Source organism: Heliangelus exortis, chromosome 3, assembly GCF_036169615.1.
Source record: "Heliangelus exortis chromosome 3, bHelExo1.hap1, whole genome shotgun sequence".
In the NCBI taxonomy this organism is placed as follows: Eukaryota; Metazoa; Chordata; class Aves; order Apodiformes; family Trochilidae; genus Heliangelus; species Heliangelus exortis.
Window position 1 is genome coordinate 93,054,751 of NC_092424.1, and position 19,954 is coordinate 93,074,704.

The 19,954-nt window shown below is 36.0% G+C and overlaps 1 protein-coding gene across 1 annotated transcript in view; it reads left to right on the plus strand.

Moving 5' to 3' along the window:
- Positions 1-19,954, plus strand: part of CSMD1 (CUB and Sushi multiple domains 1) — a 956,173-nt gene that overhangs the window by 690,141 nt on the left and 246,078 nt on the right. The window contains exons 9-11 of the mRNA XM_071741767.1: positions 826-950; positions 4,823-4,944; positions 19,518-19,621. Of these exons, the coding sequence (XP_071597868.1) occupies positions 826-950; positions 4,823-4,944; positions 19,518-19,621 (351 nt within the window). The remainder of the gene's footprint in view (positions 1-825; positions 951-4,822; positions 4,945-19,517; positions 19,622-19,954) is intronic.

Below are 19,954 nucleotides of genomic sequence, written 5' to 3' on the forward strand. Positions count from 1 at the left end.
ATGTAGTAATACCCTGGCATGTAGGACTCAATGAGTTAGAAAGACCAAAGTGAGATACCTGCTTTATCAAGGTGACTTAGTTCTCAGCTTTGGGATTATCACATAGGGATTTACAAGTACAAGAAAGCTAACAGGAAAAAAAGCTGATTGTGGTGGGGAGCCAAGAATGTTATGTATAATAAATGGAAACAGAAACATAAATACTGTTTATGAAAGCTCTCTTTGAGATACATAGTAACTATTCTGAGATTTTTAAATCTACATACATGTTAGTCAGCACTGTTCAGAAAAAAATTATTAAATGAGTAAAGTTACAAATAATTCTAAAGAGGCAAAATTCAAAGTTACAATTCTAACAGTCATATTCCAGTTCTGAATTTATCATAATTTTTAAGAGGAAATTTCATCAAGGTAAGGAATATTTAATGAATGAATGATTACCGTTTACTGAAATTAGTAATTCCTGGTTGTACCTCTTGACAGTTTAAGATGTCTATTTATTCTCTTGCTTAAGAGAATCTGCACAGGTTGAAAATATTCATGAAGTAAATTTTGTTGCCTGAGAGAATGGTGATTATATATTTTCTGAAATATTATAGCTCTCTATGCATTTACTGAAATCATAGTTAAAAAAATGATGACACTTGGTATCATAATTGAATTATATTCCTGGCCTTACATCTTTTAAAAGTGGACAAACTAAGAAATTTTCTAACATATTTTCTTTGTTTGGACCTATAAATATTGTCATTTGGCAACATTTACATTTAACTGAGGGGTGACATTTAAACAATATTTCAATTATTTTCTTCCGTTTTCTTCAAGGGTGGGTGCAAGTGTACAGTTTTCCTGTGAAGATAATTATGTGCTGCAAGGTTCTAAGAGCATCACTTGTCAGAGAGTGACAGATACACTGGCTGCCTGGAGTGACCACAGGCCAATTTGCAGAGGTAGGTGCATTTTTCTTTTTGTTTCTCCTGAACTTTTTCTTGTTTGGTAACACATTGCAGAAGTGAGCTGGATCAACCTATGCATGGTAAACATAATGCTCATCAGAAAGGGGCTATTTGCTGCTGAATTATGTGTGTTATTACTAGTGTTTGCTGTTCTTTCCAATTTATTATCTGCAAAAATCTCTATTATGCTTTACTCTCTTCAGTAAATTTCTAACAAAATAGATTAAATTAATCCTATCTTGCCATTAAAAGTCAGCTGGAAAAACAATTTACTTTCCTCAAGCATACTTCCAAAAGTGGAGCAAAAATTTCATGCCAGTTTGAGTCAGCCTCTATAAGTAACCTGCTTTTTCTTAAAACAGATTAACATTGTTGCAGCTGAATAGTGTCATAATTGTGGATCAGCATTACAACACTGTAAATGTTGCACATTTGTGGATCATGGGAAGTGAGAGATACAAGTTTTTTTGTTCTGTATTATTCCAAATCTATTTACTGACATTCAAGATGCAGATATTCATATCGCTCATACCAAACATTTAGTACTAAAATGTACAATGCACAGAACTGTTTGCCACATTTTCAAAATGACCATCAACTTGAAGTGGAATAGCAGATAAATTACAGGCAGATGCTGTTGCCTTGATGACTGGAAACCTGTGAGATTTTCTGAAGGTGCTAACTCCAGAATGGTGCCTAATAAATTCAGAATTTGTGAAGCTGACACCTAGACACAGGGACCATCTTGCTGTTGGCAAGTTCCTTTGTTTTTTACATTAAGCAGCATCCCCGTGAGGACTTTAATTGCAGGGGCACAGCAGGGGCTGAATGTCCACTGGGGACCTCAGAGGAGCAGGGTCTGCCTGTCCCAGATGGTTGCCCAGGGCCAGGCCTCAGAGCCAGGGTCCATCCCACCACCCTGGGCACCTCCCTGGGGCTGTGACAGACCACAGCAGGGAGGAGACTTCAGAGCCTGGGTGTGGGGTGGGATCAGGAAGGTCTGTGATAAGGCACAGACATGGTTGTTGTGGTATTGCAGGCAGCTGCTCGGGAGTTATTGCTCAGGCTCTCTCCCCACCATGAAGAGAATCACCTGGGCAAGGAGTGGTAGGAGGTCCCAAGTGAGGCTCCTTAGGGCAGATTGGGCCTCTTAGTGCAATCAGAAACTGAATGGTGCTAACATGAATGTTCCCAGTTTTCTTGAATTCCACGCTTGGAAAACTTAAAGCATTTCATTCTTGGTTTTTCTAAGAGAAAAGGTTACTGAATTGTTTTTATGCAATGTTGTGCAGTATCTCTATTTCCTAAACATACCTCTGGGCAGAATTTCAGTGGTAGCTCTTGGATGATTTGATTTGGTTTGGTTTTGGTGTTTGGTTTGGTTTTGTCCACTCCTTTTTTTTCCTTCATCCCTGAAGTTCAAACAGGAGAAGGATAAGAGAGTAACAGAGAAAAACAACTCCAAAAGGGAGGTGGTTTTTGGTATTTCTTCTTTGTGGGTAGCTAGACAAGGTACAAACTGTGTTGAAGGGCTTGTTTCTATCAAGTTGTAGCTCTGGATTAGTTCCTGCTTTAGCAAACATTTTGTGAGATGAATTGAAAATTAATTAACAAATATAAATTGCCTGCTTCTTGTATTGCTGGAGGTATGGTTGCTGGAATAATGCTATCCTCTATTTCAGATCCCATTTATCTGCTCTTGTTATTCTGGCAATTAAAGGAATATATTTTGCTTGGTAGAACAGCAGTATCCCAAGCATTCTGTATTGCTGGTAGGCAGCATAGAGTGGCATATTTAAATGTTGTTAGTTCTTTTTTCCATGTTAGGCTCAGACAACTCATTAATACTTTTCAGTGATGCTTTGGTTGAATTACTTATATAGATGAGGGTTTTTCTTTGGCTTATACTGATAGCATTATGGAAGATTTCTTATTACTTATATAGAATGAGGGTTTTTCTTTGGCTTATACTGATAGCATTATGGAAGATTTCCATGGGGTGTGCCTGAGATTTAAGTGAAATTCAGGGAAATGTACTAAGACAGTTTCTGTCCTTAACATTTTCAAAGAAAACTTAGTCATAAATGAATCAGTCTAGTTATGAAGTTTCAGTTAGTTCTCAACAACTAGTCTGTAACATAGAAAAAAAATGTGCTGAGTGCTGATAGCAGATGAGGTGAGGCTTATTTTTGTGTTCTGTTTTTTGTTTTTTTGCTGCAACTCAAATAAAGCCAGGCCTGTATGAGGAACAGTGTGGCCAACAAGTCCAGGGAAGGGATTCTTCCCCTGTACTCAGCGCTGGTGAGGCCACACCTTGAGTACTGTGTCCAGTTCAGGAAGGAGATTGAGGTGCTGGAGCAGGTCCAGAGAAGAGCAAGGAGGCTGTGAAGCGATTCAGCACAAGTCCTGTGAGGAAGGGCTGAAGGAGCTGGGGGTGTTCAGTCTGGAGAAGAGAAGGCTCAGGGGAGACCTCATCACTCTCTACAACTCCCTGAAAGGAGGTTGGAGCCGGGGGGGGTTGGTCTCTTCTCCCTGTCACCTATCAGTAGGACAAGAGGGCATGGACTTAAGCTCTGCCGGGGGAGGTTTAGGTTAGGTATTAGGAGAAAATTCTTGACAGAGAGGGTGATAAGGCATTGGAATGGGCTGCCCAGGGAGGTGGTGGATTCTCTGTCCCTGGACGTTTTCATGAAGAGACTGATGTGGCACTTAGTGCCATAGTCTGGTAACCATGGCAGAAGTGGGTCAAGGTTTGGAATTGATGATCTCAGAGGTCCTTTCCAACCTGTCTGATTCTGTGAAAGGCTAGAAAATGTGAAATTAATTTCCCTTTAGTTTCTTTTGTTTGTGTTTGTACCAGTCACACTTCTTTTAAAGGGGAAGAACAGGCTTTCTCCTAGCAAGTTTGTAAGGTAATGAAATACTCGTGTTTCATTCTTCATAATGGAGGCAGCCACAGAGAAAGATGAAAAATAAAATTTGCCATAGTAACAGAAACATGTTGAGTACTTAATTTCAATATTTAGAAAAAGAAGACCACATTTTACAGAATGTGATCATTCCTATTGCCCATACTGAAATTTAAGTAACTGAAGAATCTAAATTACATCAGAGGTTAATGAAGATTAGAGAGATGGGTTCTAAGATTCAGATATTTCAAGATACACAGTATCTAAGTAGTTAGAAATGGTAAGATAAAAAATCTGCATTTTAACATGTCACCAACATGTTAACATGTATTAGCACATGACAGTGGACTTTTAATATGTTTGGGTTCTATAGCACTATTTCATGTCACAGGAAATTAGATGGATAAATATTTCTAAATAGTCTGAAATGCTGAAATATTTTGGTAAGTTTGAATATTTTAGAAAACATCACTAATACTCTTTGAAAAAATAATTTTTAAAGTGATTGATTTTCAAAAATGTTAACTATTCAGATTTGCTGAATGACAGAGGAATTCTGATGGTTTCACAACTGAATCTTTTGTCCTCTCATCCGTGAAGAAATCATGAAGGAAAGCACATAGTAGCCTTACATTCATACATAGGAGACTCTCTCCATCCACTTGGCAAATCTCTCTGTAAAGAGAATATTTATATGATAATTCTGATTACTTTACCTAGAGTAATGTAAATGTTGGACTGATTAATTGAAAAGTACCAGTTTCCTTCCTCTTAAGGTAATTTTTAAGGATTTTCTTGACTGGTTCAAATGTCTTAGGAAGTAGATTGCTATAGAATATACCAGCATAATATTTTCACAGCAAGTTGGTTGTTAATAATGCTATGGCAATTTTATAATGCTTATTTTAAATCGACTTACTGATCAAAAGCAACCTGATTTGTTATTTTTCATTTTAGCGAGAACATGTGGTTCTAATTTACGTGGACCAAGTGGGATTATTACATCCCCAAATTATCCAGTTCAGTATGAAGACAATGCACATTGTGTGTGGGTCATTACAACAGCTGATCCTGAAAAGGTATGTTTTTTCTTTTTGTCTCAATCCAAACTGAAGGATTTTAGATTCCCCTTAAAATTTAGACATGGTTATCCTGAGCTGCAGCAGGTAGAGGCAGTAGATGTCCTGTATCTAAGAAAATGTAGCAAAAAAACCCTTTCACTTACTTATTTAGCATTTCAAAGACAAATAAAATATAAGTAATAATAAGTAGATGAATATACACCCTGTATATACTTTTGTGATTTCAAACAAGGTATTTGCTATCCAAGCTTTTGGAACACTGTGTTCTTGACTTGCGTTAAGGAAATACTGTTTAACTTTCTCTCACCATAATTTGATGAATATATTTAGCTACACAAAAGATAATTTGCATTCACTGCATATCGTTGAGGTGTATATAAGTTGACTTTTCCTTAAAACAGATAAAGTGCCTCAGGAAAGGTATATACTCAGGAAAATAGGCATAAGTACAAAACCATCATATTACAGAAAGTTTTACCATAGCAGGCCTTCTCTCTGAAGGTTTTTTTTTTCAATTCCAAACAGTACTCTTTTATTTTATGTTGTATTAGCAATTAGAAGTAAATATCTGTCAGTGAATGAACTTTGATTTTTAATTAACTTCTTTTAGAAAAAAAATGTTTTTGCATTTTTTATTATGGACAAATGCAAAGATATATCCTGTAATGTATGGTCTCTTATTCTGAAAAATGCAATATATATTTATAAGTGAAAATCTAAATGTACATCAAAAGAAAATAAGGGAAATTACTACTAATAGGAGAGTGTCTTTGCATCTTTATTCAAACTGTTCCATTAATTTTTCATATCTATTTTATTTCCCTTGACTTTTCAAGAAATTTAATTAAACACAGTTCTTCATATTTACATTAAAACAAATATGGCAACCTCCTTGCTGATTGCAAGAAAGATGAACCATAATAATACAAAATAGGTACTGGCTGTGCAGTGTACAATTAAATTGTACAGTGCATCTTTGCTATGGAGGCTCAGACTTATTTGGGTAAAACATTTAAACCTCAGTCTACTACAGTAAGACAGAAGTTCTGTTAATTCTGTACAATGTATCTTTCTCAATGAATTTAGGTTTTATTAGGGCAGAACTTGATGAGATTGGTGTGGATTAATTTACTACTCTCTTCTTTGGACTTAAAAAGGCACTCTTAAGTAGTATTCTGTGAGCAGGTTGTTAATCAGTTAGAGCAATACTCCGGAGCAATTGCATGCCCAGACAAATCAATAATTTTGTGTTCAAAATGAAGAGGTGTGAGTACAAGGCTTGAAGCTTTCACTCAGAAAGAAATCCATGAAATTAACAGTATTAGATCCAGCTGGGTTCAAGGTAAAGAGCTGTGCCAACAGACATATTGGTAATCAGAACACAAGAAAATCAATTGGAGCCTTAAGTCTTTCGTTTCCAAATAGAATAGGCAAGAGGAAATAAATAGTGTTTTTGTTCATCTTGTATTTATCTGGCAGTGCTGCAACAAGGGAATATGCTTTTTCTTAGCATATTTCATTTGTCTTAGAAACATGCATATTTGCTTCAGGACCGTGATGACTATGAAAGTGAAGTCTTAAAATTGAACATATCTAAGGCTTGCAGTATCTTCAAATTCCTTTCACATAAACTCCACACTAAATGTACCAGTGTCTATTAATACAAATCTAGTACTGGGGCTTCTGTCCCCAAGTAACTGACTCTAAAGGTAACATATCCTTTGGATAGTAAAAGATGGACCATCTGACTGAAAGGAAATCTTTTCCTACTTCTTTCTAAAGAAAAAAATCTTGCTAACATTTTTTAAACTATGAACTTTACAAAATCAATTGCAAAAACAATTTCCAGGTATTAAAATAGTGAATTGATTTTAAGATTTGCTGAAAGCTTTGCAGATTTCCATTCTTTACTTCTGATGAAGAGTGACAGAGTTCTTAAAAACTGAGCTGCATATTGAAGGTTCAATTTTAAGATTAGATTGAGGAGCCTACAGTATCACAGTATTGATTTTTATTTGTAGAGCTTACACTCTTAACTGTACCATGGAGTTTTGGGTTACAGAGATCATGATGACCAAAAAGATCAAGATCTAAGGACTAGTTTTGCTAAACTTTTGTGTATTCTTTGCAATGTACTGGCTCATGCTAATAATTTACTCAATTTGTAGTATTTCATAAGTCTCAAAATAGATTTAATACAGTGGAGGAAAAGGTCACTGTGAATTTGGAACTCACTAATTTTTACACCCTGTGCCATCTATTTTCCTGCAGCACAGGAAAATACTGTAGTTCGTGGTAACTGAAAGAGCACACTTAATACTTCTGGCATGATTTCTGATGGCATTTGCTTTATTTATTAATCTCAGATTATTTCTAACATTAAATGGAGAAACACATTGAGCACTTCAGTTTTTCACTTCTAAGGTAATTACCTGAAATAGAGACTAACAGTTATATTCCTTGTTGCTTCCCTTCCCTCTGACCTTCTTCCTTCCATCCTGTTTCTCAGTGAAGGAGACTACACTACTGAGCCTTAACACATTTTTCAACCTTAACTGTGTTCAGTATCTCAAATTTGCTTTCTGAATATCACCTGGGTTTACTATGCTGAGATTGTGCATTGTTAATTTTATGAGTCTCAGGTGGGCTTCAGTTGGACTGAGTTGGAAATGGTGATTTAGGGGGAAAAAGTGGGAATTTTAGAATTTATAGACACATACACATGAAGGCATAGAAAAACTGAAGAAGGAGACTTAGCAGTAAGTTTGCTGTGTTATAACTTATGGTTTCACAATAAGTCCATATATCCAAAATACAGGTAGAATGTGTTAACTGGTAATTCAACACTCAAGACAAACAAAAGATTCAACCTCCAAAAAAAGTGAATGTATAAGAATGTGACTAAGTTTTAATTGGTGAAATGAAACCAAGTATATATGGCTAAATGGAAACCACTAAAAAACCCCCAAATAAACCTCAAAACCTTCAAAGTTTTCTGAACACTTTTTAAAGCATAAAAGTGTAATGATTTAAAAGTTCTACTGATCCTGTTTCTTCATCTTTTAATACCAGATCAAGGACAGATAAAGAATTTCCCCTTCCAAAAGAGGGTAATATGCTATATTTGCAGTGTCATATGTTTGTACTTTACCTACATGGATAAGAGTTAAACAAATCCATTGTTTTCACTACTTTGTTGAATACTGAAAGTGATCTGCATTTGCCTTTCTCATAGATATACTATTCCAGCCTCAATGGCTGTTAAATTCTTCATTATTTTAGCCTGTCTCTTGAAAATCAAATAGAGGATATTCCTCTTTGAATTTGTCTATTTTGTAGCTAATAAAGTCCCCTACTCAAAAAATACACAAACCCTCGAAACTATGTAATACTTAAAGATGTTTTTTTTTTTGTTTTGTGATGGCCAGGGGTGGTCTTTAAGGGACCCCACAAACCCCAACAACTTGAATGATTACACATTCATCACTGGCATTTAGTGTTATTCAGCCACTGCCACGTGTACTTCTCTTGCTGAAAGTTGGGTTGCAGCTTATATCTTTGAGTAGAACTGAGTGCAGATATTCCTCTGTAATTTCCTTCCTCTGCTGTTTTTGTCCTTTTTTTGTCCTCTGCTTCATTTTCTTCTCTTTTTTTTGCTATTTTGACCTCCATCAACATACTTATTTTCTCTTGGCTTTAACATTTTCTTCTTTTTTACTTTATGTATTTTCAGAAAGGAAAAGGTTCAGTTAAAAAATTAAAGTACAGAACCCTAGTGGTTTTCATAGTATAAATGGAGCTCAAAAACCAGTAAATGAATGGTCAACTGAAATTTTAACTTTTTTTTTTAACCAGAAGTTTTTATTCATAGCTTCTTAATGTAATTACAATACTGTTTGGCATAAGAATGTAGATGTTGGTGCAGTGACACATTTCACAAAAATTATACACATTTAATTTCTTCCTAGTGAAAGGACTTAGCACAACTTTAGCAAATAGAGAAATGGAGGGATAAAGTCATAGGTGAATACCCATTACATATACCTAAATCAGGACACTTTCTTAAGTACTTTTCATGTACACATTATATTTCATGCACTAAACCATCCCCTATAGCACCTCATCTACCCATCTTTTGGACACCTCCAGGGGTGGTGCATCCCCCAGCTCCCTGGGCAGCATGTTCCAATGTTTAACTACGCTTCCTGTAAAGAAATTTTTTTCTAATATCCAATCTGAAACTTCCCTGGCAGAGCTTGACCCCATTTCCTCTTCTTCTGTCGCTGGTCACCAGGGAGAAGAGGCCAACATCTGTCTCACTACAACCTCCTTTCAGGCAGTTGTAGGGAGCAATGAGGTTTCTCCTCAGCATCTTCTTCTCCAAGTAGAACAGCTCCAGTTCCCTCAGCGTGTTCTCATAAGGCCTGTTCTTCAGACCTCTGATCATCCTAGCTGCCCTTCTCTGCACCTTCGCCAGCACCTCAAGGTCCTTATGTTGTGGTGCCCAAAAATGCACAGGGTACTCAAGGTGCAGCCTCATTAAAGCTGACTACAGAGGACAGGATCACCTCCCTGGTCCTGCTGGACACACTGTTCCTGATGCAGGCCAGGATGCCTGGGCACACTGCTGGCTCATGTTCAGCTGGCTGTCAGTCAGCACCCCCAGCTTCTGGGCCACTCTCCCCTCACTTCTCTCCAAGCTGGTGTTGCTGTGACCAAAATACAGGACTTGATGTTTGTCCTTATTGAAACTCATGCAGTCAGCCTTGGCCCATCAATGGAGCCTGCCTGGGTCACACAGCAGAGCCTCCCTGCCCTCTGCCAGATCAACACTCCCTCCCAACTTAGTGCATCTGCAAATTTCCTGAGGGTCCATTCCATCCCCTCATGCAAATCAGTAAAGAAGTTGAAGAGGAGTGGCCCCATCATCATACTTATTATTACCCATGCACACTTTGAAAGTCATGTAGAAAAGAAAAAGTTTTAGCTGCACAATTTGAGAGCATATAAATAAACTCATTACTAGTTTCTCATTTAATTAAGGGTATTTCCTGACAGGAAAAATCAAAATATGCAGTAGTTGAGAACACTTTGCCCCAGTGTGAAAAAAAGAAATTTCCTACAATTAAATCTCCAAATACTTTTCTTACCTTATTTGTTCTGCAAGTTAGTTCCCAATTCCCTTGCTCAGAACTATCAGGCTTATTCAGTGTTACATTGTCAAATGTAAAACTCTAAGATATCAAGGTTTGTATGAAGATATTTTTCCCTGGAGGTTGGAAGTGTCTGCAGCTGTTGTTAGTATATCATACCTGACAGTGTCCTTGGTTGTTGTCATTGTTTATATAGCCTTACCCCCCATCCCCATTTATTTTTTTTCATAGTTTATCAGGTATTCTACATAAATTATCTATGTGCAGACCCCATGCAGCACATTGTGATTGATAATGAGGCTGACATAAACCTACATTTACTGCACAAGGAGACAAGTGCTACACAATAATTTATGCATTTCCAGTTCTCCATTACTTCACAGACTATTAAATTGGCTTTGTCTTGACATGGGTGGTCAGAGTTTCTTTGTTCATGATGCTCACTGTTCATCTCTCTTTTTATCTTCTTAATCTTTTCCTGGGAACCTTTTCTATTGGAAGAATGTCAGCTGATAATTGTTAGGCAAAAAATAGGACATTCTAGGAAATCTACAGGCTGCATAGTAAATTGCATATATGCTTGGGAAAAAGGAATTAAACTAATAAAAATGTATTGGAATTTTCTTTAAATTATTATGTTCCTTTCAGTTTTCCTCAACATTTCTATAGATTTGGTATTTGGCATCAGGATAAGTAGAAGCCTCCAGGTATTTACATAATAAATTAGTGCCAGCACTTTATTTAATTAACTCACTTCTGTGTATTACTAAATAGGAGCTTCATATTATAAGTAAAGAGCCATTTGGGAGAACAGTAAATGGAGGACCAAATCATTGCATGTATGTTAAAATGAGCAAATCTCAGATTTCAGGAAGGTGATGTTAAATGGGAAGAAGTAATTCTACATACTGGGATTTTTACTTACTGTGGGAAAAATGATAGCATTTGCAGTAAGTTATTATAGAATAAAAATTTTTTGAAAGTAGCAGAATTGGCACTGGGACTACTTTGATTTCTGAGATTCAGCCTGGGAAAAGCAAGCTCCAAGGGTGTAATATGTGGCCTTTAGTAACTCTTCCATAAGACCATAAGGTCAGGTTCTTGTCAAAATTATTTGACAGCTTTAGCAGACATGAATAATATTTTGAGAGATGATTTAAATATTTAATTATTATTTTCAACTTTCATTTTCAGTGCACTGTTGGTAATTTTATCATATGGGGATCAAAGACTTGCACACTTTTTTTTGACCCTTATAGTGTTATTGCAACATTGATTTTATAATGAACAGCTATATACATCAGTTCAAAATACAATTAATTCAGTTCATCTTCAAGAAATACCCTTCCTTATTCTTGCATAAGGCACATAGATGAAATGTGCAGTAGTAAATAGGCAGTAATAGCTTTCAACAATTAAAGCAGAGATACATTATTATTCTTATTATTGTTGTTACTACTTCTGCTGTGGCTGCTACTAATACTGCTTTGTTTTTTATAGAGCCCTGTGGGTGTTAGTAGGTAATAACTGTCAAATTTACACAATTATTTTTTTTTCCCTCATTGCTCTGCATACATATGAATTCAGAGAACCTGTAGTTAGTTTCACAGATTAATCTAAATTAAATTTAATTCTTAATTCTAAAGGCTTGAGGAAATATTAAGTTCCTGCTTGTAAGTGAATCCTAGTGCTTTCACCTGAGGCATAAAACTGATCAGTCTTTATAATGCCTTGTAATTCCTTGCATTTACTCTCTATTGACAGTATGGCTCAAAATCAGATAAAATGAAACAGGCAGACAGAAAAAAGATTATTGACATTAAGATCATTCTTTTCTCTAACAAAAGCATGGTATTTTGAGTGTTTTGGGAAAGTGCTAAAATCACAGTCCAAAGGTCCCTGATGAGGTCTAATGGGGAAAATTAAGCACCACAAGCCATTTTCTGAGTCTTTTACATATTTATATTTCCCTTGGATCACATTTTTAGATTGTGTTTGCAATCACAGAATGAAAAATGTTTTTAATAAAAAGGGGAAGTGCAATTCTCTACAGAAATCCTGAGACAAAGAGAACATTCTACAATAAATGTTTTGATACTACTTCAGAGTAGTGTTTTATAATATTGGATAGTTTGTATAATAGAAAGAAAACTGATATATGCTTGCACTGCAGTCTTCTAGATCATACAAAATATAGTGGAAAAATAAGAAATGTTTTATACTATCATTTCATGCTGTTTTCCTCTGTGAAAGTGTTTAATTTAAATTAAAAAACTCTGAACATTAGTATCAAAATGAATAAATTACTCCTTTTGCATCTGCCAAGTGGTCACCAGATTCAGATACATTTTTCATACAAAGTAATAAGCAAAATCTCCAAAGAATTAATAAGGCTACTAAAGCTTTTATTGAAATCATTAGAATAAATCTAACTATCTAAACTTAGCTATAACCTTTTTATGGAGGCTCGATATATCCACACGTGTAATTCAAGCAGATTTTTTTTAGCTAATAAAAATGTCTACCTAATAGACACTGATAGTGATAAAGACAGAATAAAATAATTTGGAAATGACATTAGAGATCCACTTTCAGAATTAATAATATTAGGGTAGTCTCAAATGTTAGGGATTTTATTATTATCTAGATCTGTAATTCATGAAGAACCTCATTTTTCTTTTAGAAAGGGATTAATAGACAGGAATATAAACAGAATAAATCTGTTTTCATTACCTGCAATTTGAAATGTTTCTTGAAAAAAAATTATTGGATGTAAAAACACTATTTCCTGTGATACAAAACAAAATAACAGTTGAACTTCCAGTTGGCATTAAGCATGGTTCTGTCATTTTCCTCAGTCTTACTGACAGCTAATGTTTCGTAACAACAGGCAACATAGAGCTAATATGTTGTTAGCAGGGAATTGGAACAAGATGATCTGTAAGGTCCCTTCCAACCCAAATGAGTATATGATTACGTATATTTCCTTTGCTCTTGTTTGAAAAGCTCATCATTGCTTTCCCTTTGAATCCTAGGTCAGGATATTCTTATTTTATTCCTTTTAATAACTAATCTATTTTTAGAGACTTTTAATAAAGAATCTTATTTTTCAACACTTTCTGTATTTAAACCAGAACAGACTTTCTGTATTTAAATCTGTATTTATTCTGACTTTTCTGTACTCAAACCAAACTTGTATCATATGGCAAATATGTAATGTAAAAATGTCAACATTTCTAAAGTACCTCTTGGCTAATCTGTTCATTAGATTTTTTTTTTTTCTTATTTCTCTTTTCCCCTACCTTCCACCTGTGCAACATTTAAAAAAGAAAACTATTTCCATTATTAAGTGTAAGCATTTATTTGTGAATGCTGCTAGATATAAAGTACAGTTTGGTTATGATGTTACTAGCTAAAAAGTTTAAAATATCAAAACACTATTAGTTTTTGTTTTAATTCTAACTGAAGATAGATTGTGCCCTTTTAGGTTTCAGTCACAACAGAGGTCAGATGAGATGTGCTCCAATGCTATGCAGTGTTAGCTATCTAATAACTGATTACTTAACTACGGATTATTCATTAAAAAACCCCACCTAACTTTATGACCGTTAGTAGTATTTGTTATCCTAAACCATGTGATTATTTTTAATATTCTGTAAGATTTAATGTCTGACTACTAACATTTATTTGGCTGTTCATATCTCTTAAAATTCTGTTTACAGCTTCCCAAAATTCTTCATGACAGCTTTCTTGAGAAAAGCTATATTTTTAAAATGTAGGGCTGACTGCATTTAGTGCAAACATGATTTAGTTTTCATGTCACACTGCATAAAGACTATTCTTTAGTTGTAACTAAACCATGATTCATAACATCTTAGCTTTCTTTCTAATTTTCAGTCTGCAGAACTAAAGTGCTTCTAACAAAAAGAACACCCGACTAAAAAGTTTGGCCAGGATCAGCAAATACCTGTGTACTTGATAGATTACCATGGCTGAGTTGCTGCCAGTAAGAATGACGGTCACCTGGAACACAGACATAGCTCAAAGTCATGGTGACTCTGATAGAGCGCAGGCTATTGACAGCAGAAGGATGCAAAGCAAGGAATTCTAGACAAAGTTTTCTTTGCTATTGCTTTGACTGTCAGTTTTCATGTGAGAATCACAGAATCATAGAATGGTTTGAGTTGAAGGAGGCCTTAAAGATCATCTAGTTGCAACCTTCCTGCTTGGACAGGAACACATTCCACACTGGTTTTGTGACTAAATGAAACACGGGCTATGTAGGCCAAGACCAATTTACAACCTTTTACTTCAGAACAAGAACGAACTTTAATTCTGTTTTGAATATGTATATAGTGGGGTTTTGCTATAAAAATGTTACCAAGATACTACTTGTATTGATATGTGTTAGAAGCTCCTGCTATGGAAAGACAAGTGACCCGCCTGGTGGATGAGGGGAAGGCTGTGGATGTGGTCTACCTGGACTTCAGCAAGGCCTTTGACACCGTCTCCCACAGCATTCTCCTGAAAAAGCTGTCAGCCCACAGCTTGGACAGGGGCACTCTGCGCTGGGTTAGGAACTGGCTGGAGGGCCGGGCCCAGAGAGTGGTGCTGAACGGTGCTGCATCCAGTTGGCGGCCGGTCACCAGTGGTGTCCCCCAGGCATCAGTGTTGGGACCAGTTCTGTTTAATATCTTTATGATTTAGATGAGGGGATTGAGTCCATCATCAGCAATTTGCAGATGACACTAAACTTGGGGGGAAGTGTTGATCAGCTGGAAGGCAGGAGGGCTCTGCAGAGGGACCTGGACAGGTTGGAGAGTTGGGCTGATTCCAACAGGATGAGGTTCAACAAGGCCAAGTGCTGGGTCCTGCACTTTGGCCACAACAACCCCATGGGGAGCTCCAGGCTGGGCACAGAGTGGTTGGAGAGCAGCCAGACAGAGAGGGACCTGGGAGTTTGGATTGACAGGAAGCTGAACATGAGCCAACAGTGTGCCCAGGTAGCCAAGAAGGCCAATGGCATCCTGGCCTGTATCAGGAACAGCGTGGCCAGCAGGTCCAAGGAAGTGATTCTGCCCCTGTACTCAGCGCTGGTGAGGCCGCACCTCGAGTACTGTGTCCAGTTCTGGGCCCCTCAGTTTAGGAAGGAGATTGAGGTCCTGGAGCAGGTCCAGAGAAGAGCAAGGAGGCTGTGAAGGGATCCAGCACAAGTCCTGTGAGGTGAGGCTGAGGGAGCTGGGGGTGTTCAGCCTGCAGAAGGGGAGGCTCACGGAAGACCTCATCACTCTCTACAACTCCCTGAAAGGAGGGTGTTGCCAGGTGGGGGTTGGTCTCTTTTCCCAGGCAACCCTCAGCAAGACAAGAGGGCACGGTCTCAAGTTGCTCCAGGGGAGGTTTAGGTTGTACATTAGAAAGAATTTCTTTACTGAGAGGGTGATCAGACATTGGAATGGGCTGCCCCAGGAAGTGGTGGATTCTCCGTCCCTGGAGATATTTAAAAAGAGACTGGATGTGGCACTCAGTGCCATGGTCTGGTAACTGCAGCGGGAGTGGATCAAGGGTTGGACTTGATGATCTCTGAGGTCCCTTCCAACCCAGCCAATTCTATGATTCTATGATCACTGTTACTCATGATACCATGGAAATGAAAGTAAAGGTTGAGCAATACGTATCGGAAAAATACAGTATTGTTACACATATCAGAGAAATATGGTATGGTTTTATTTGCTAAAGCTGAATATATTGTTATTTTTAGGACTCCTGGTTGCAAAGTGGTAACTCAGCAAGATGAAATAAAAGTCTTGTTCACAGGCAGAGGAAGCACACAACATATGTATCTATACATCTATCTATATATATCCGTGTGTTTGTGTGTGAAGCCAAGAATTAATTCTTAGTATAATGGAAGTCTTAGTAGTTTAATTCAATAAACTTTTTTAGTCTACGTTTAATTATTACCAAAAAAAAAAAAAGAATGATGGTGCAATTATAGTACTTTAATACTAATGTATCAATAATAGTAATAATAGCAATAACTATAATGGAATTAAAATTGTAACATAGTTTCTGTATCACCATCCCACAGCTCATCTGAGTCTTAAACTCAGTAGCTTTCTAATACTGGAGAGGTTAATACCAGAAGTCATCTGCTTCTGCAGTCTTTGACTAGCATGAATATGATGATGATGTGGTTGCTTTCTTCTTGCTTCCCTAGGACCCACTTTGGATCATTTCTGTATGTTTGCTAACACACTTCTACACACTTTTATCTTTCTTTATTGGTCTTCAGCTACAGATCACATTGCATCCGAATGTACTTTACACAGTGTGCTCTATGTATATTAGGTACTGGCTTTGTTACCCCTAAAGCCAGTTTTGTCTGGTTTCAGGGGTACATTTCTTGACCTATAGTGGATGGTTTATAGCTTCTTACAGGGCACTGTTACCTGCATATTCAAGAAGATTGCTGTATAGTTTTGAGACTAATGACCAGAGATTATCTTCACTGATTCTGGGATTGTTTTTTACTAGTATAGTTCAAGAATAACTACTCAAGTGCTTACAGATTCACAGATGTAAAATGAAGGTAGATGTAAGAATCAAGTCTGTGGTCCTTAAAGTGTCATATTTACCACTTTCTCCTAACACAGATAAATTTCATGACACAGCATGTTGCAAGGTGAAAATAAATATGTTAATTATCACTGAGATATGAGGGACATTTTCAACATAACTATAGGGTTTGGGAAAGTACATTCAGATGTGTGTAATTAGATTTTAAAGGATAGGAAGACCTTTATTACCAAAAAGACTAATTATGTAATCAGTTTTTGTGTTGTGCTTGTTATTTTTGAAATTTAAACTTTGAGAAGCATTGCTGAATAAGGCTCATAAATATGCTGTCATAACTGTTATTCTTATGGCTTTTACAAGAAGTGATATTGTTTGCTCACCCTAACTCATAGATTACTAATATGTAATATATAATTAAATTCAAATAACTTTGCCAGCAATTTGTTAATAGTAATTTTAATATTTCAATTTATAGTGTTAAGACAATTATCCTGGATGGTTGTGGTGGGTCAGCCTTGGCTGCCTGCTAGGTACCCATGAAGCTGCTCCCTTAACTCCCCCTACTCATCAAGACACGGGGAGAAAATAAGATGAAAAGACTTATGAGTCAAAATAAGGACAGGGAGATTGCTCACAAAAGAAATAGAATCAAAATGGAAAAGATTTATTGCCAATTAAAAATAGAGCAGGATAATAAATAATGATAAAACCTTTATCTCAGGCCTGAGTCTTCTACATCTCCAAAGAAAAATTGAGATCTCCAAAGATATAAGCAGAGGTGAAATTATTTTTTCTGACTTGGAAGGAAAGGTAGTAATGAATGCATGCTTTTTTGCTTTCTTTTTCATTGTTCTGTTTAAAAAGTAATTAAAACAGCATATAGTGTTTCTTTAAAGTGTTAAATTTCTGTATTTGTTTCCTACTGCTATTCTGACAGTTGGAGCAGCAGCAGGTTCAAAAATGAAAGTCATATACTTGGCATTTTACTTTGGCAGAAAATGAGAAGTAGAAGGACGTGCTTCTATATCAGAGAATTGTCTTTAAAATTCTCCATAAGTCATGCATTTCACCCTCTTAGTATGACTGTATGAATTATTGTCTTATCTTGAAATTCTGCCTTTTTTGCTTTAATTTTGAGTTTCTCTTTCAGATTTAAATCAAGCTGAGTGATAATTCATTAAAAATACAGCTCATATAAATTTATGAAAACATTCGTTGTTCATTGGTATTTGACTTAAATTATTTCTTGATGCTTTGTATTATTTGTGTATTTTAGAAATGGCAACTTAATTGCATATATAAAACAAAACAGAGAAGGAGAATGTCTTGAAGTGGAAAACTGGAACTTGACATGATGTCTAAAAACTATTGCTGAAGATTGAACTCTAACTTGGCAACAAGCTTCTTTTCTCAATGAATAACAGATTGTGGCAGCTCTGATAATTCTGAAGTCATTACCCTGTTGGTTTTTTTGTGTGTCTCCCTCTACACAGCAAACAAAACTGTTTTAAATAATATGCTCATTGCCTTACTGTGGATGTATTTAAATCAGCTAAATACACAATTAACTATAGAAATATATAATCAACAGCTACTAGTAAAAATGGCACTTCATAGTAATAAGAATTTTATTATTTTGTTTTTTATCTTATTTTTTGCAGCCAGTTTTGTATTTTTTTTTAATTGTAACTTCCAGCCACTCTATGTCCATTCTTAATATATATATGTATAATTAGAATGTTCTTCCTTATAGGACTATAGTGGTATGAGTGATTAATTTCCTGAGAATTGGGTATGGCAAGTACATTCACTGCTGAGAATACAGAAAAGCTGTGCTATCATAAGTGATCCAAAGAACTGAAAGCAATTAGGAAGCAGACAATCTCTGATTATTTACCTGAAAAATTTTGGGGGCATAGGGCAGGCAGCTGGTGATACTCATTATGAAGTAAACTCTTGGATTTAAAAATTATGCCTTTTTTATTCTTGTATTATACTGGTAATTTTTAGGTCTTTTTTAAAGCAGCATCTCCACCTTTATTTCACATTATTATTATTATTATTATTATTATTATTCAGGTCGTTATTTGTTTTTTATCTCTAATTTCTACTAGGTGAGGTTATTAGGTTCTTTTTCAAGTTATTAAGGGATGAAAGGAAAATAAGTTCTTGATAATGAGGAACATAAATCATAATGTCAATATTGAAAAATGCTGTTTAAGTAACTGCAATTGTTGATTAAAGATAGTATCAAAAGCCCTGAATATTTCTTCAAAATAAGAAACAGAATATTACAAGTGTATAAGTAAATTTGCTGTTACTCAACAAAAAAGTGAAGGAATTGAAATTTTTGTAGTTCATAGAATGGTTTGGATAGGTAGGGACCTTAAAGATCATCCAGCTCCACCCCCCCACATAGTGTGGGTAGGGATCAGGTTGCTCAAAGCTCCATCCAACCTGGCCTTGAACACTTCCAAGGAGGGTGCACCTAAAACTTCCTTGAGCAACCTCTTCCAGTATCTCCCCAGCCTCACACTAAAGAATGTCCTCCTAATATCTAACTGAAATCTACCCTCTTTTAGTTTTAAACCTTTACCCTTTGTCTTATTGCTAATGCCCTCCCCAGCTTTCCTGTAGGCTGCCTTCAGGTACTTACTGCATTAAAGTCTTCCTGGAGCCTTCTCTTCTTCAGGCTGAACAACCCCAGCTCTCTCAGCCTGTATTTGTGGCCCATTTTGCATAACTTGATATATGATAGCCAAATAATTTGCTTTAAGACTAAAACAGATCAGATAACTTATGGGTATGTTTTGAAATAATTTATTTATTTAATTTTAATAGGTCATTAAGCTTGCTTTTGAAGAGTTTGAACTGGAAAGAGGCTATGATACTCTAACTGTTGGAGATGCTGGGAAAGTTGGTGATACAAGAACAGTGTTGTATGTGTAAGTAGAGAACTTCAAAAGTTTTCCTTGGAAATTTGTTTTCTGGGTCATGAGATACTGCTTTAACTTTGTAATTTTAATGTATATCATTTATTTGCATAATGTAAACTTAAAATTTAAGTACTTTCAAAGGAAATTGTTCATTGCAAAACCTCTACAGATCTTTGGTAGTATTTTAATAAGTTTTAATATCAGAGACAATAATCTGCAGAGAAATAAGCTAAAGCTTTTTTAAAGCACAACACCCCAAACTTTAAGAAACAAGTATAACTCTAGTTGCATTCACAACCATTTAAAGGAATAATAAAAATATAAATAAATAAGTAAATAAAG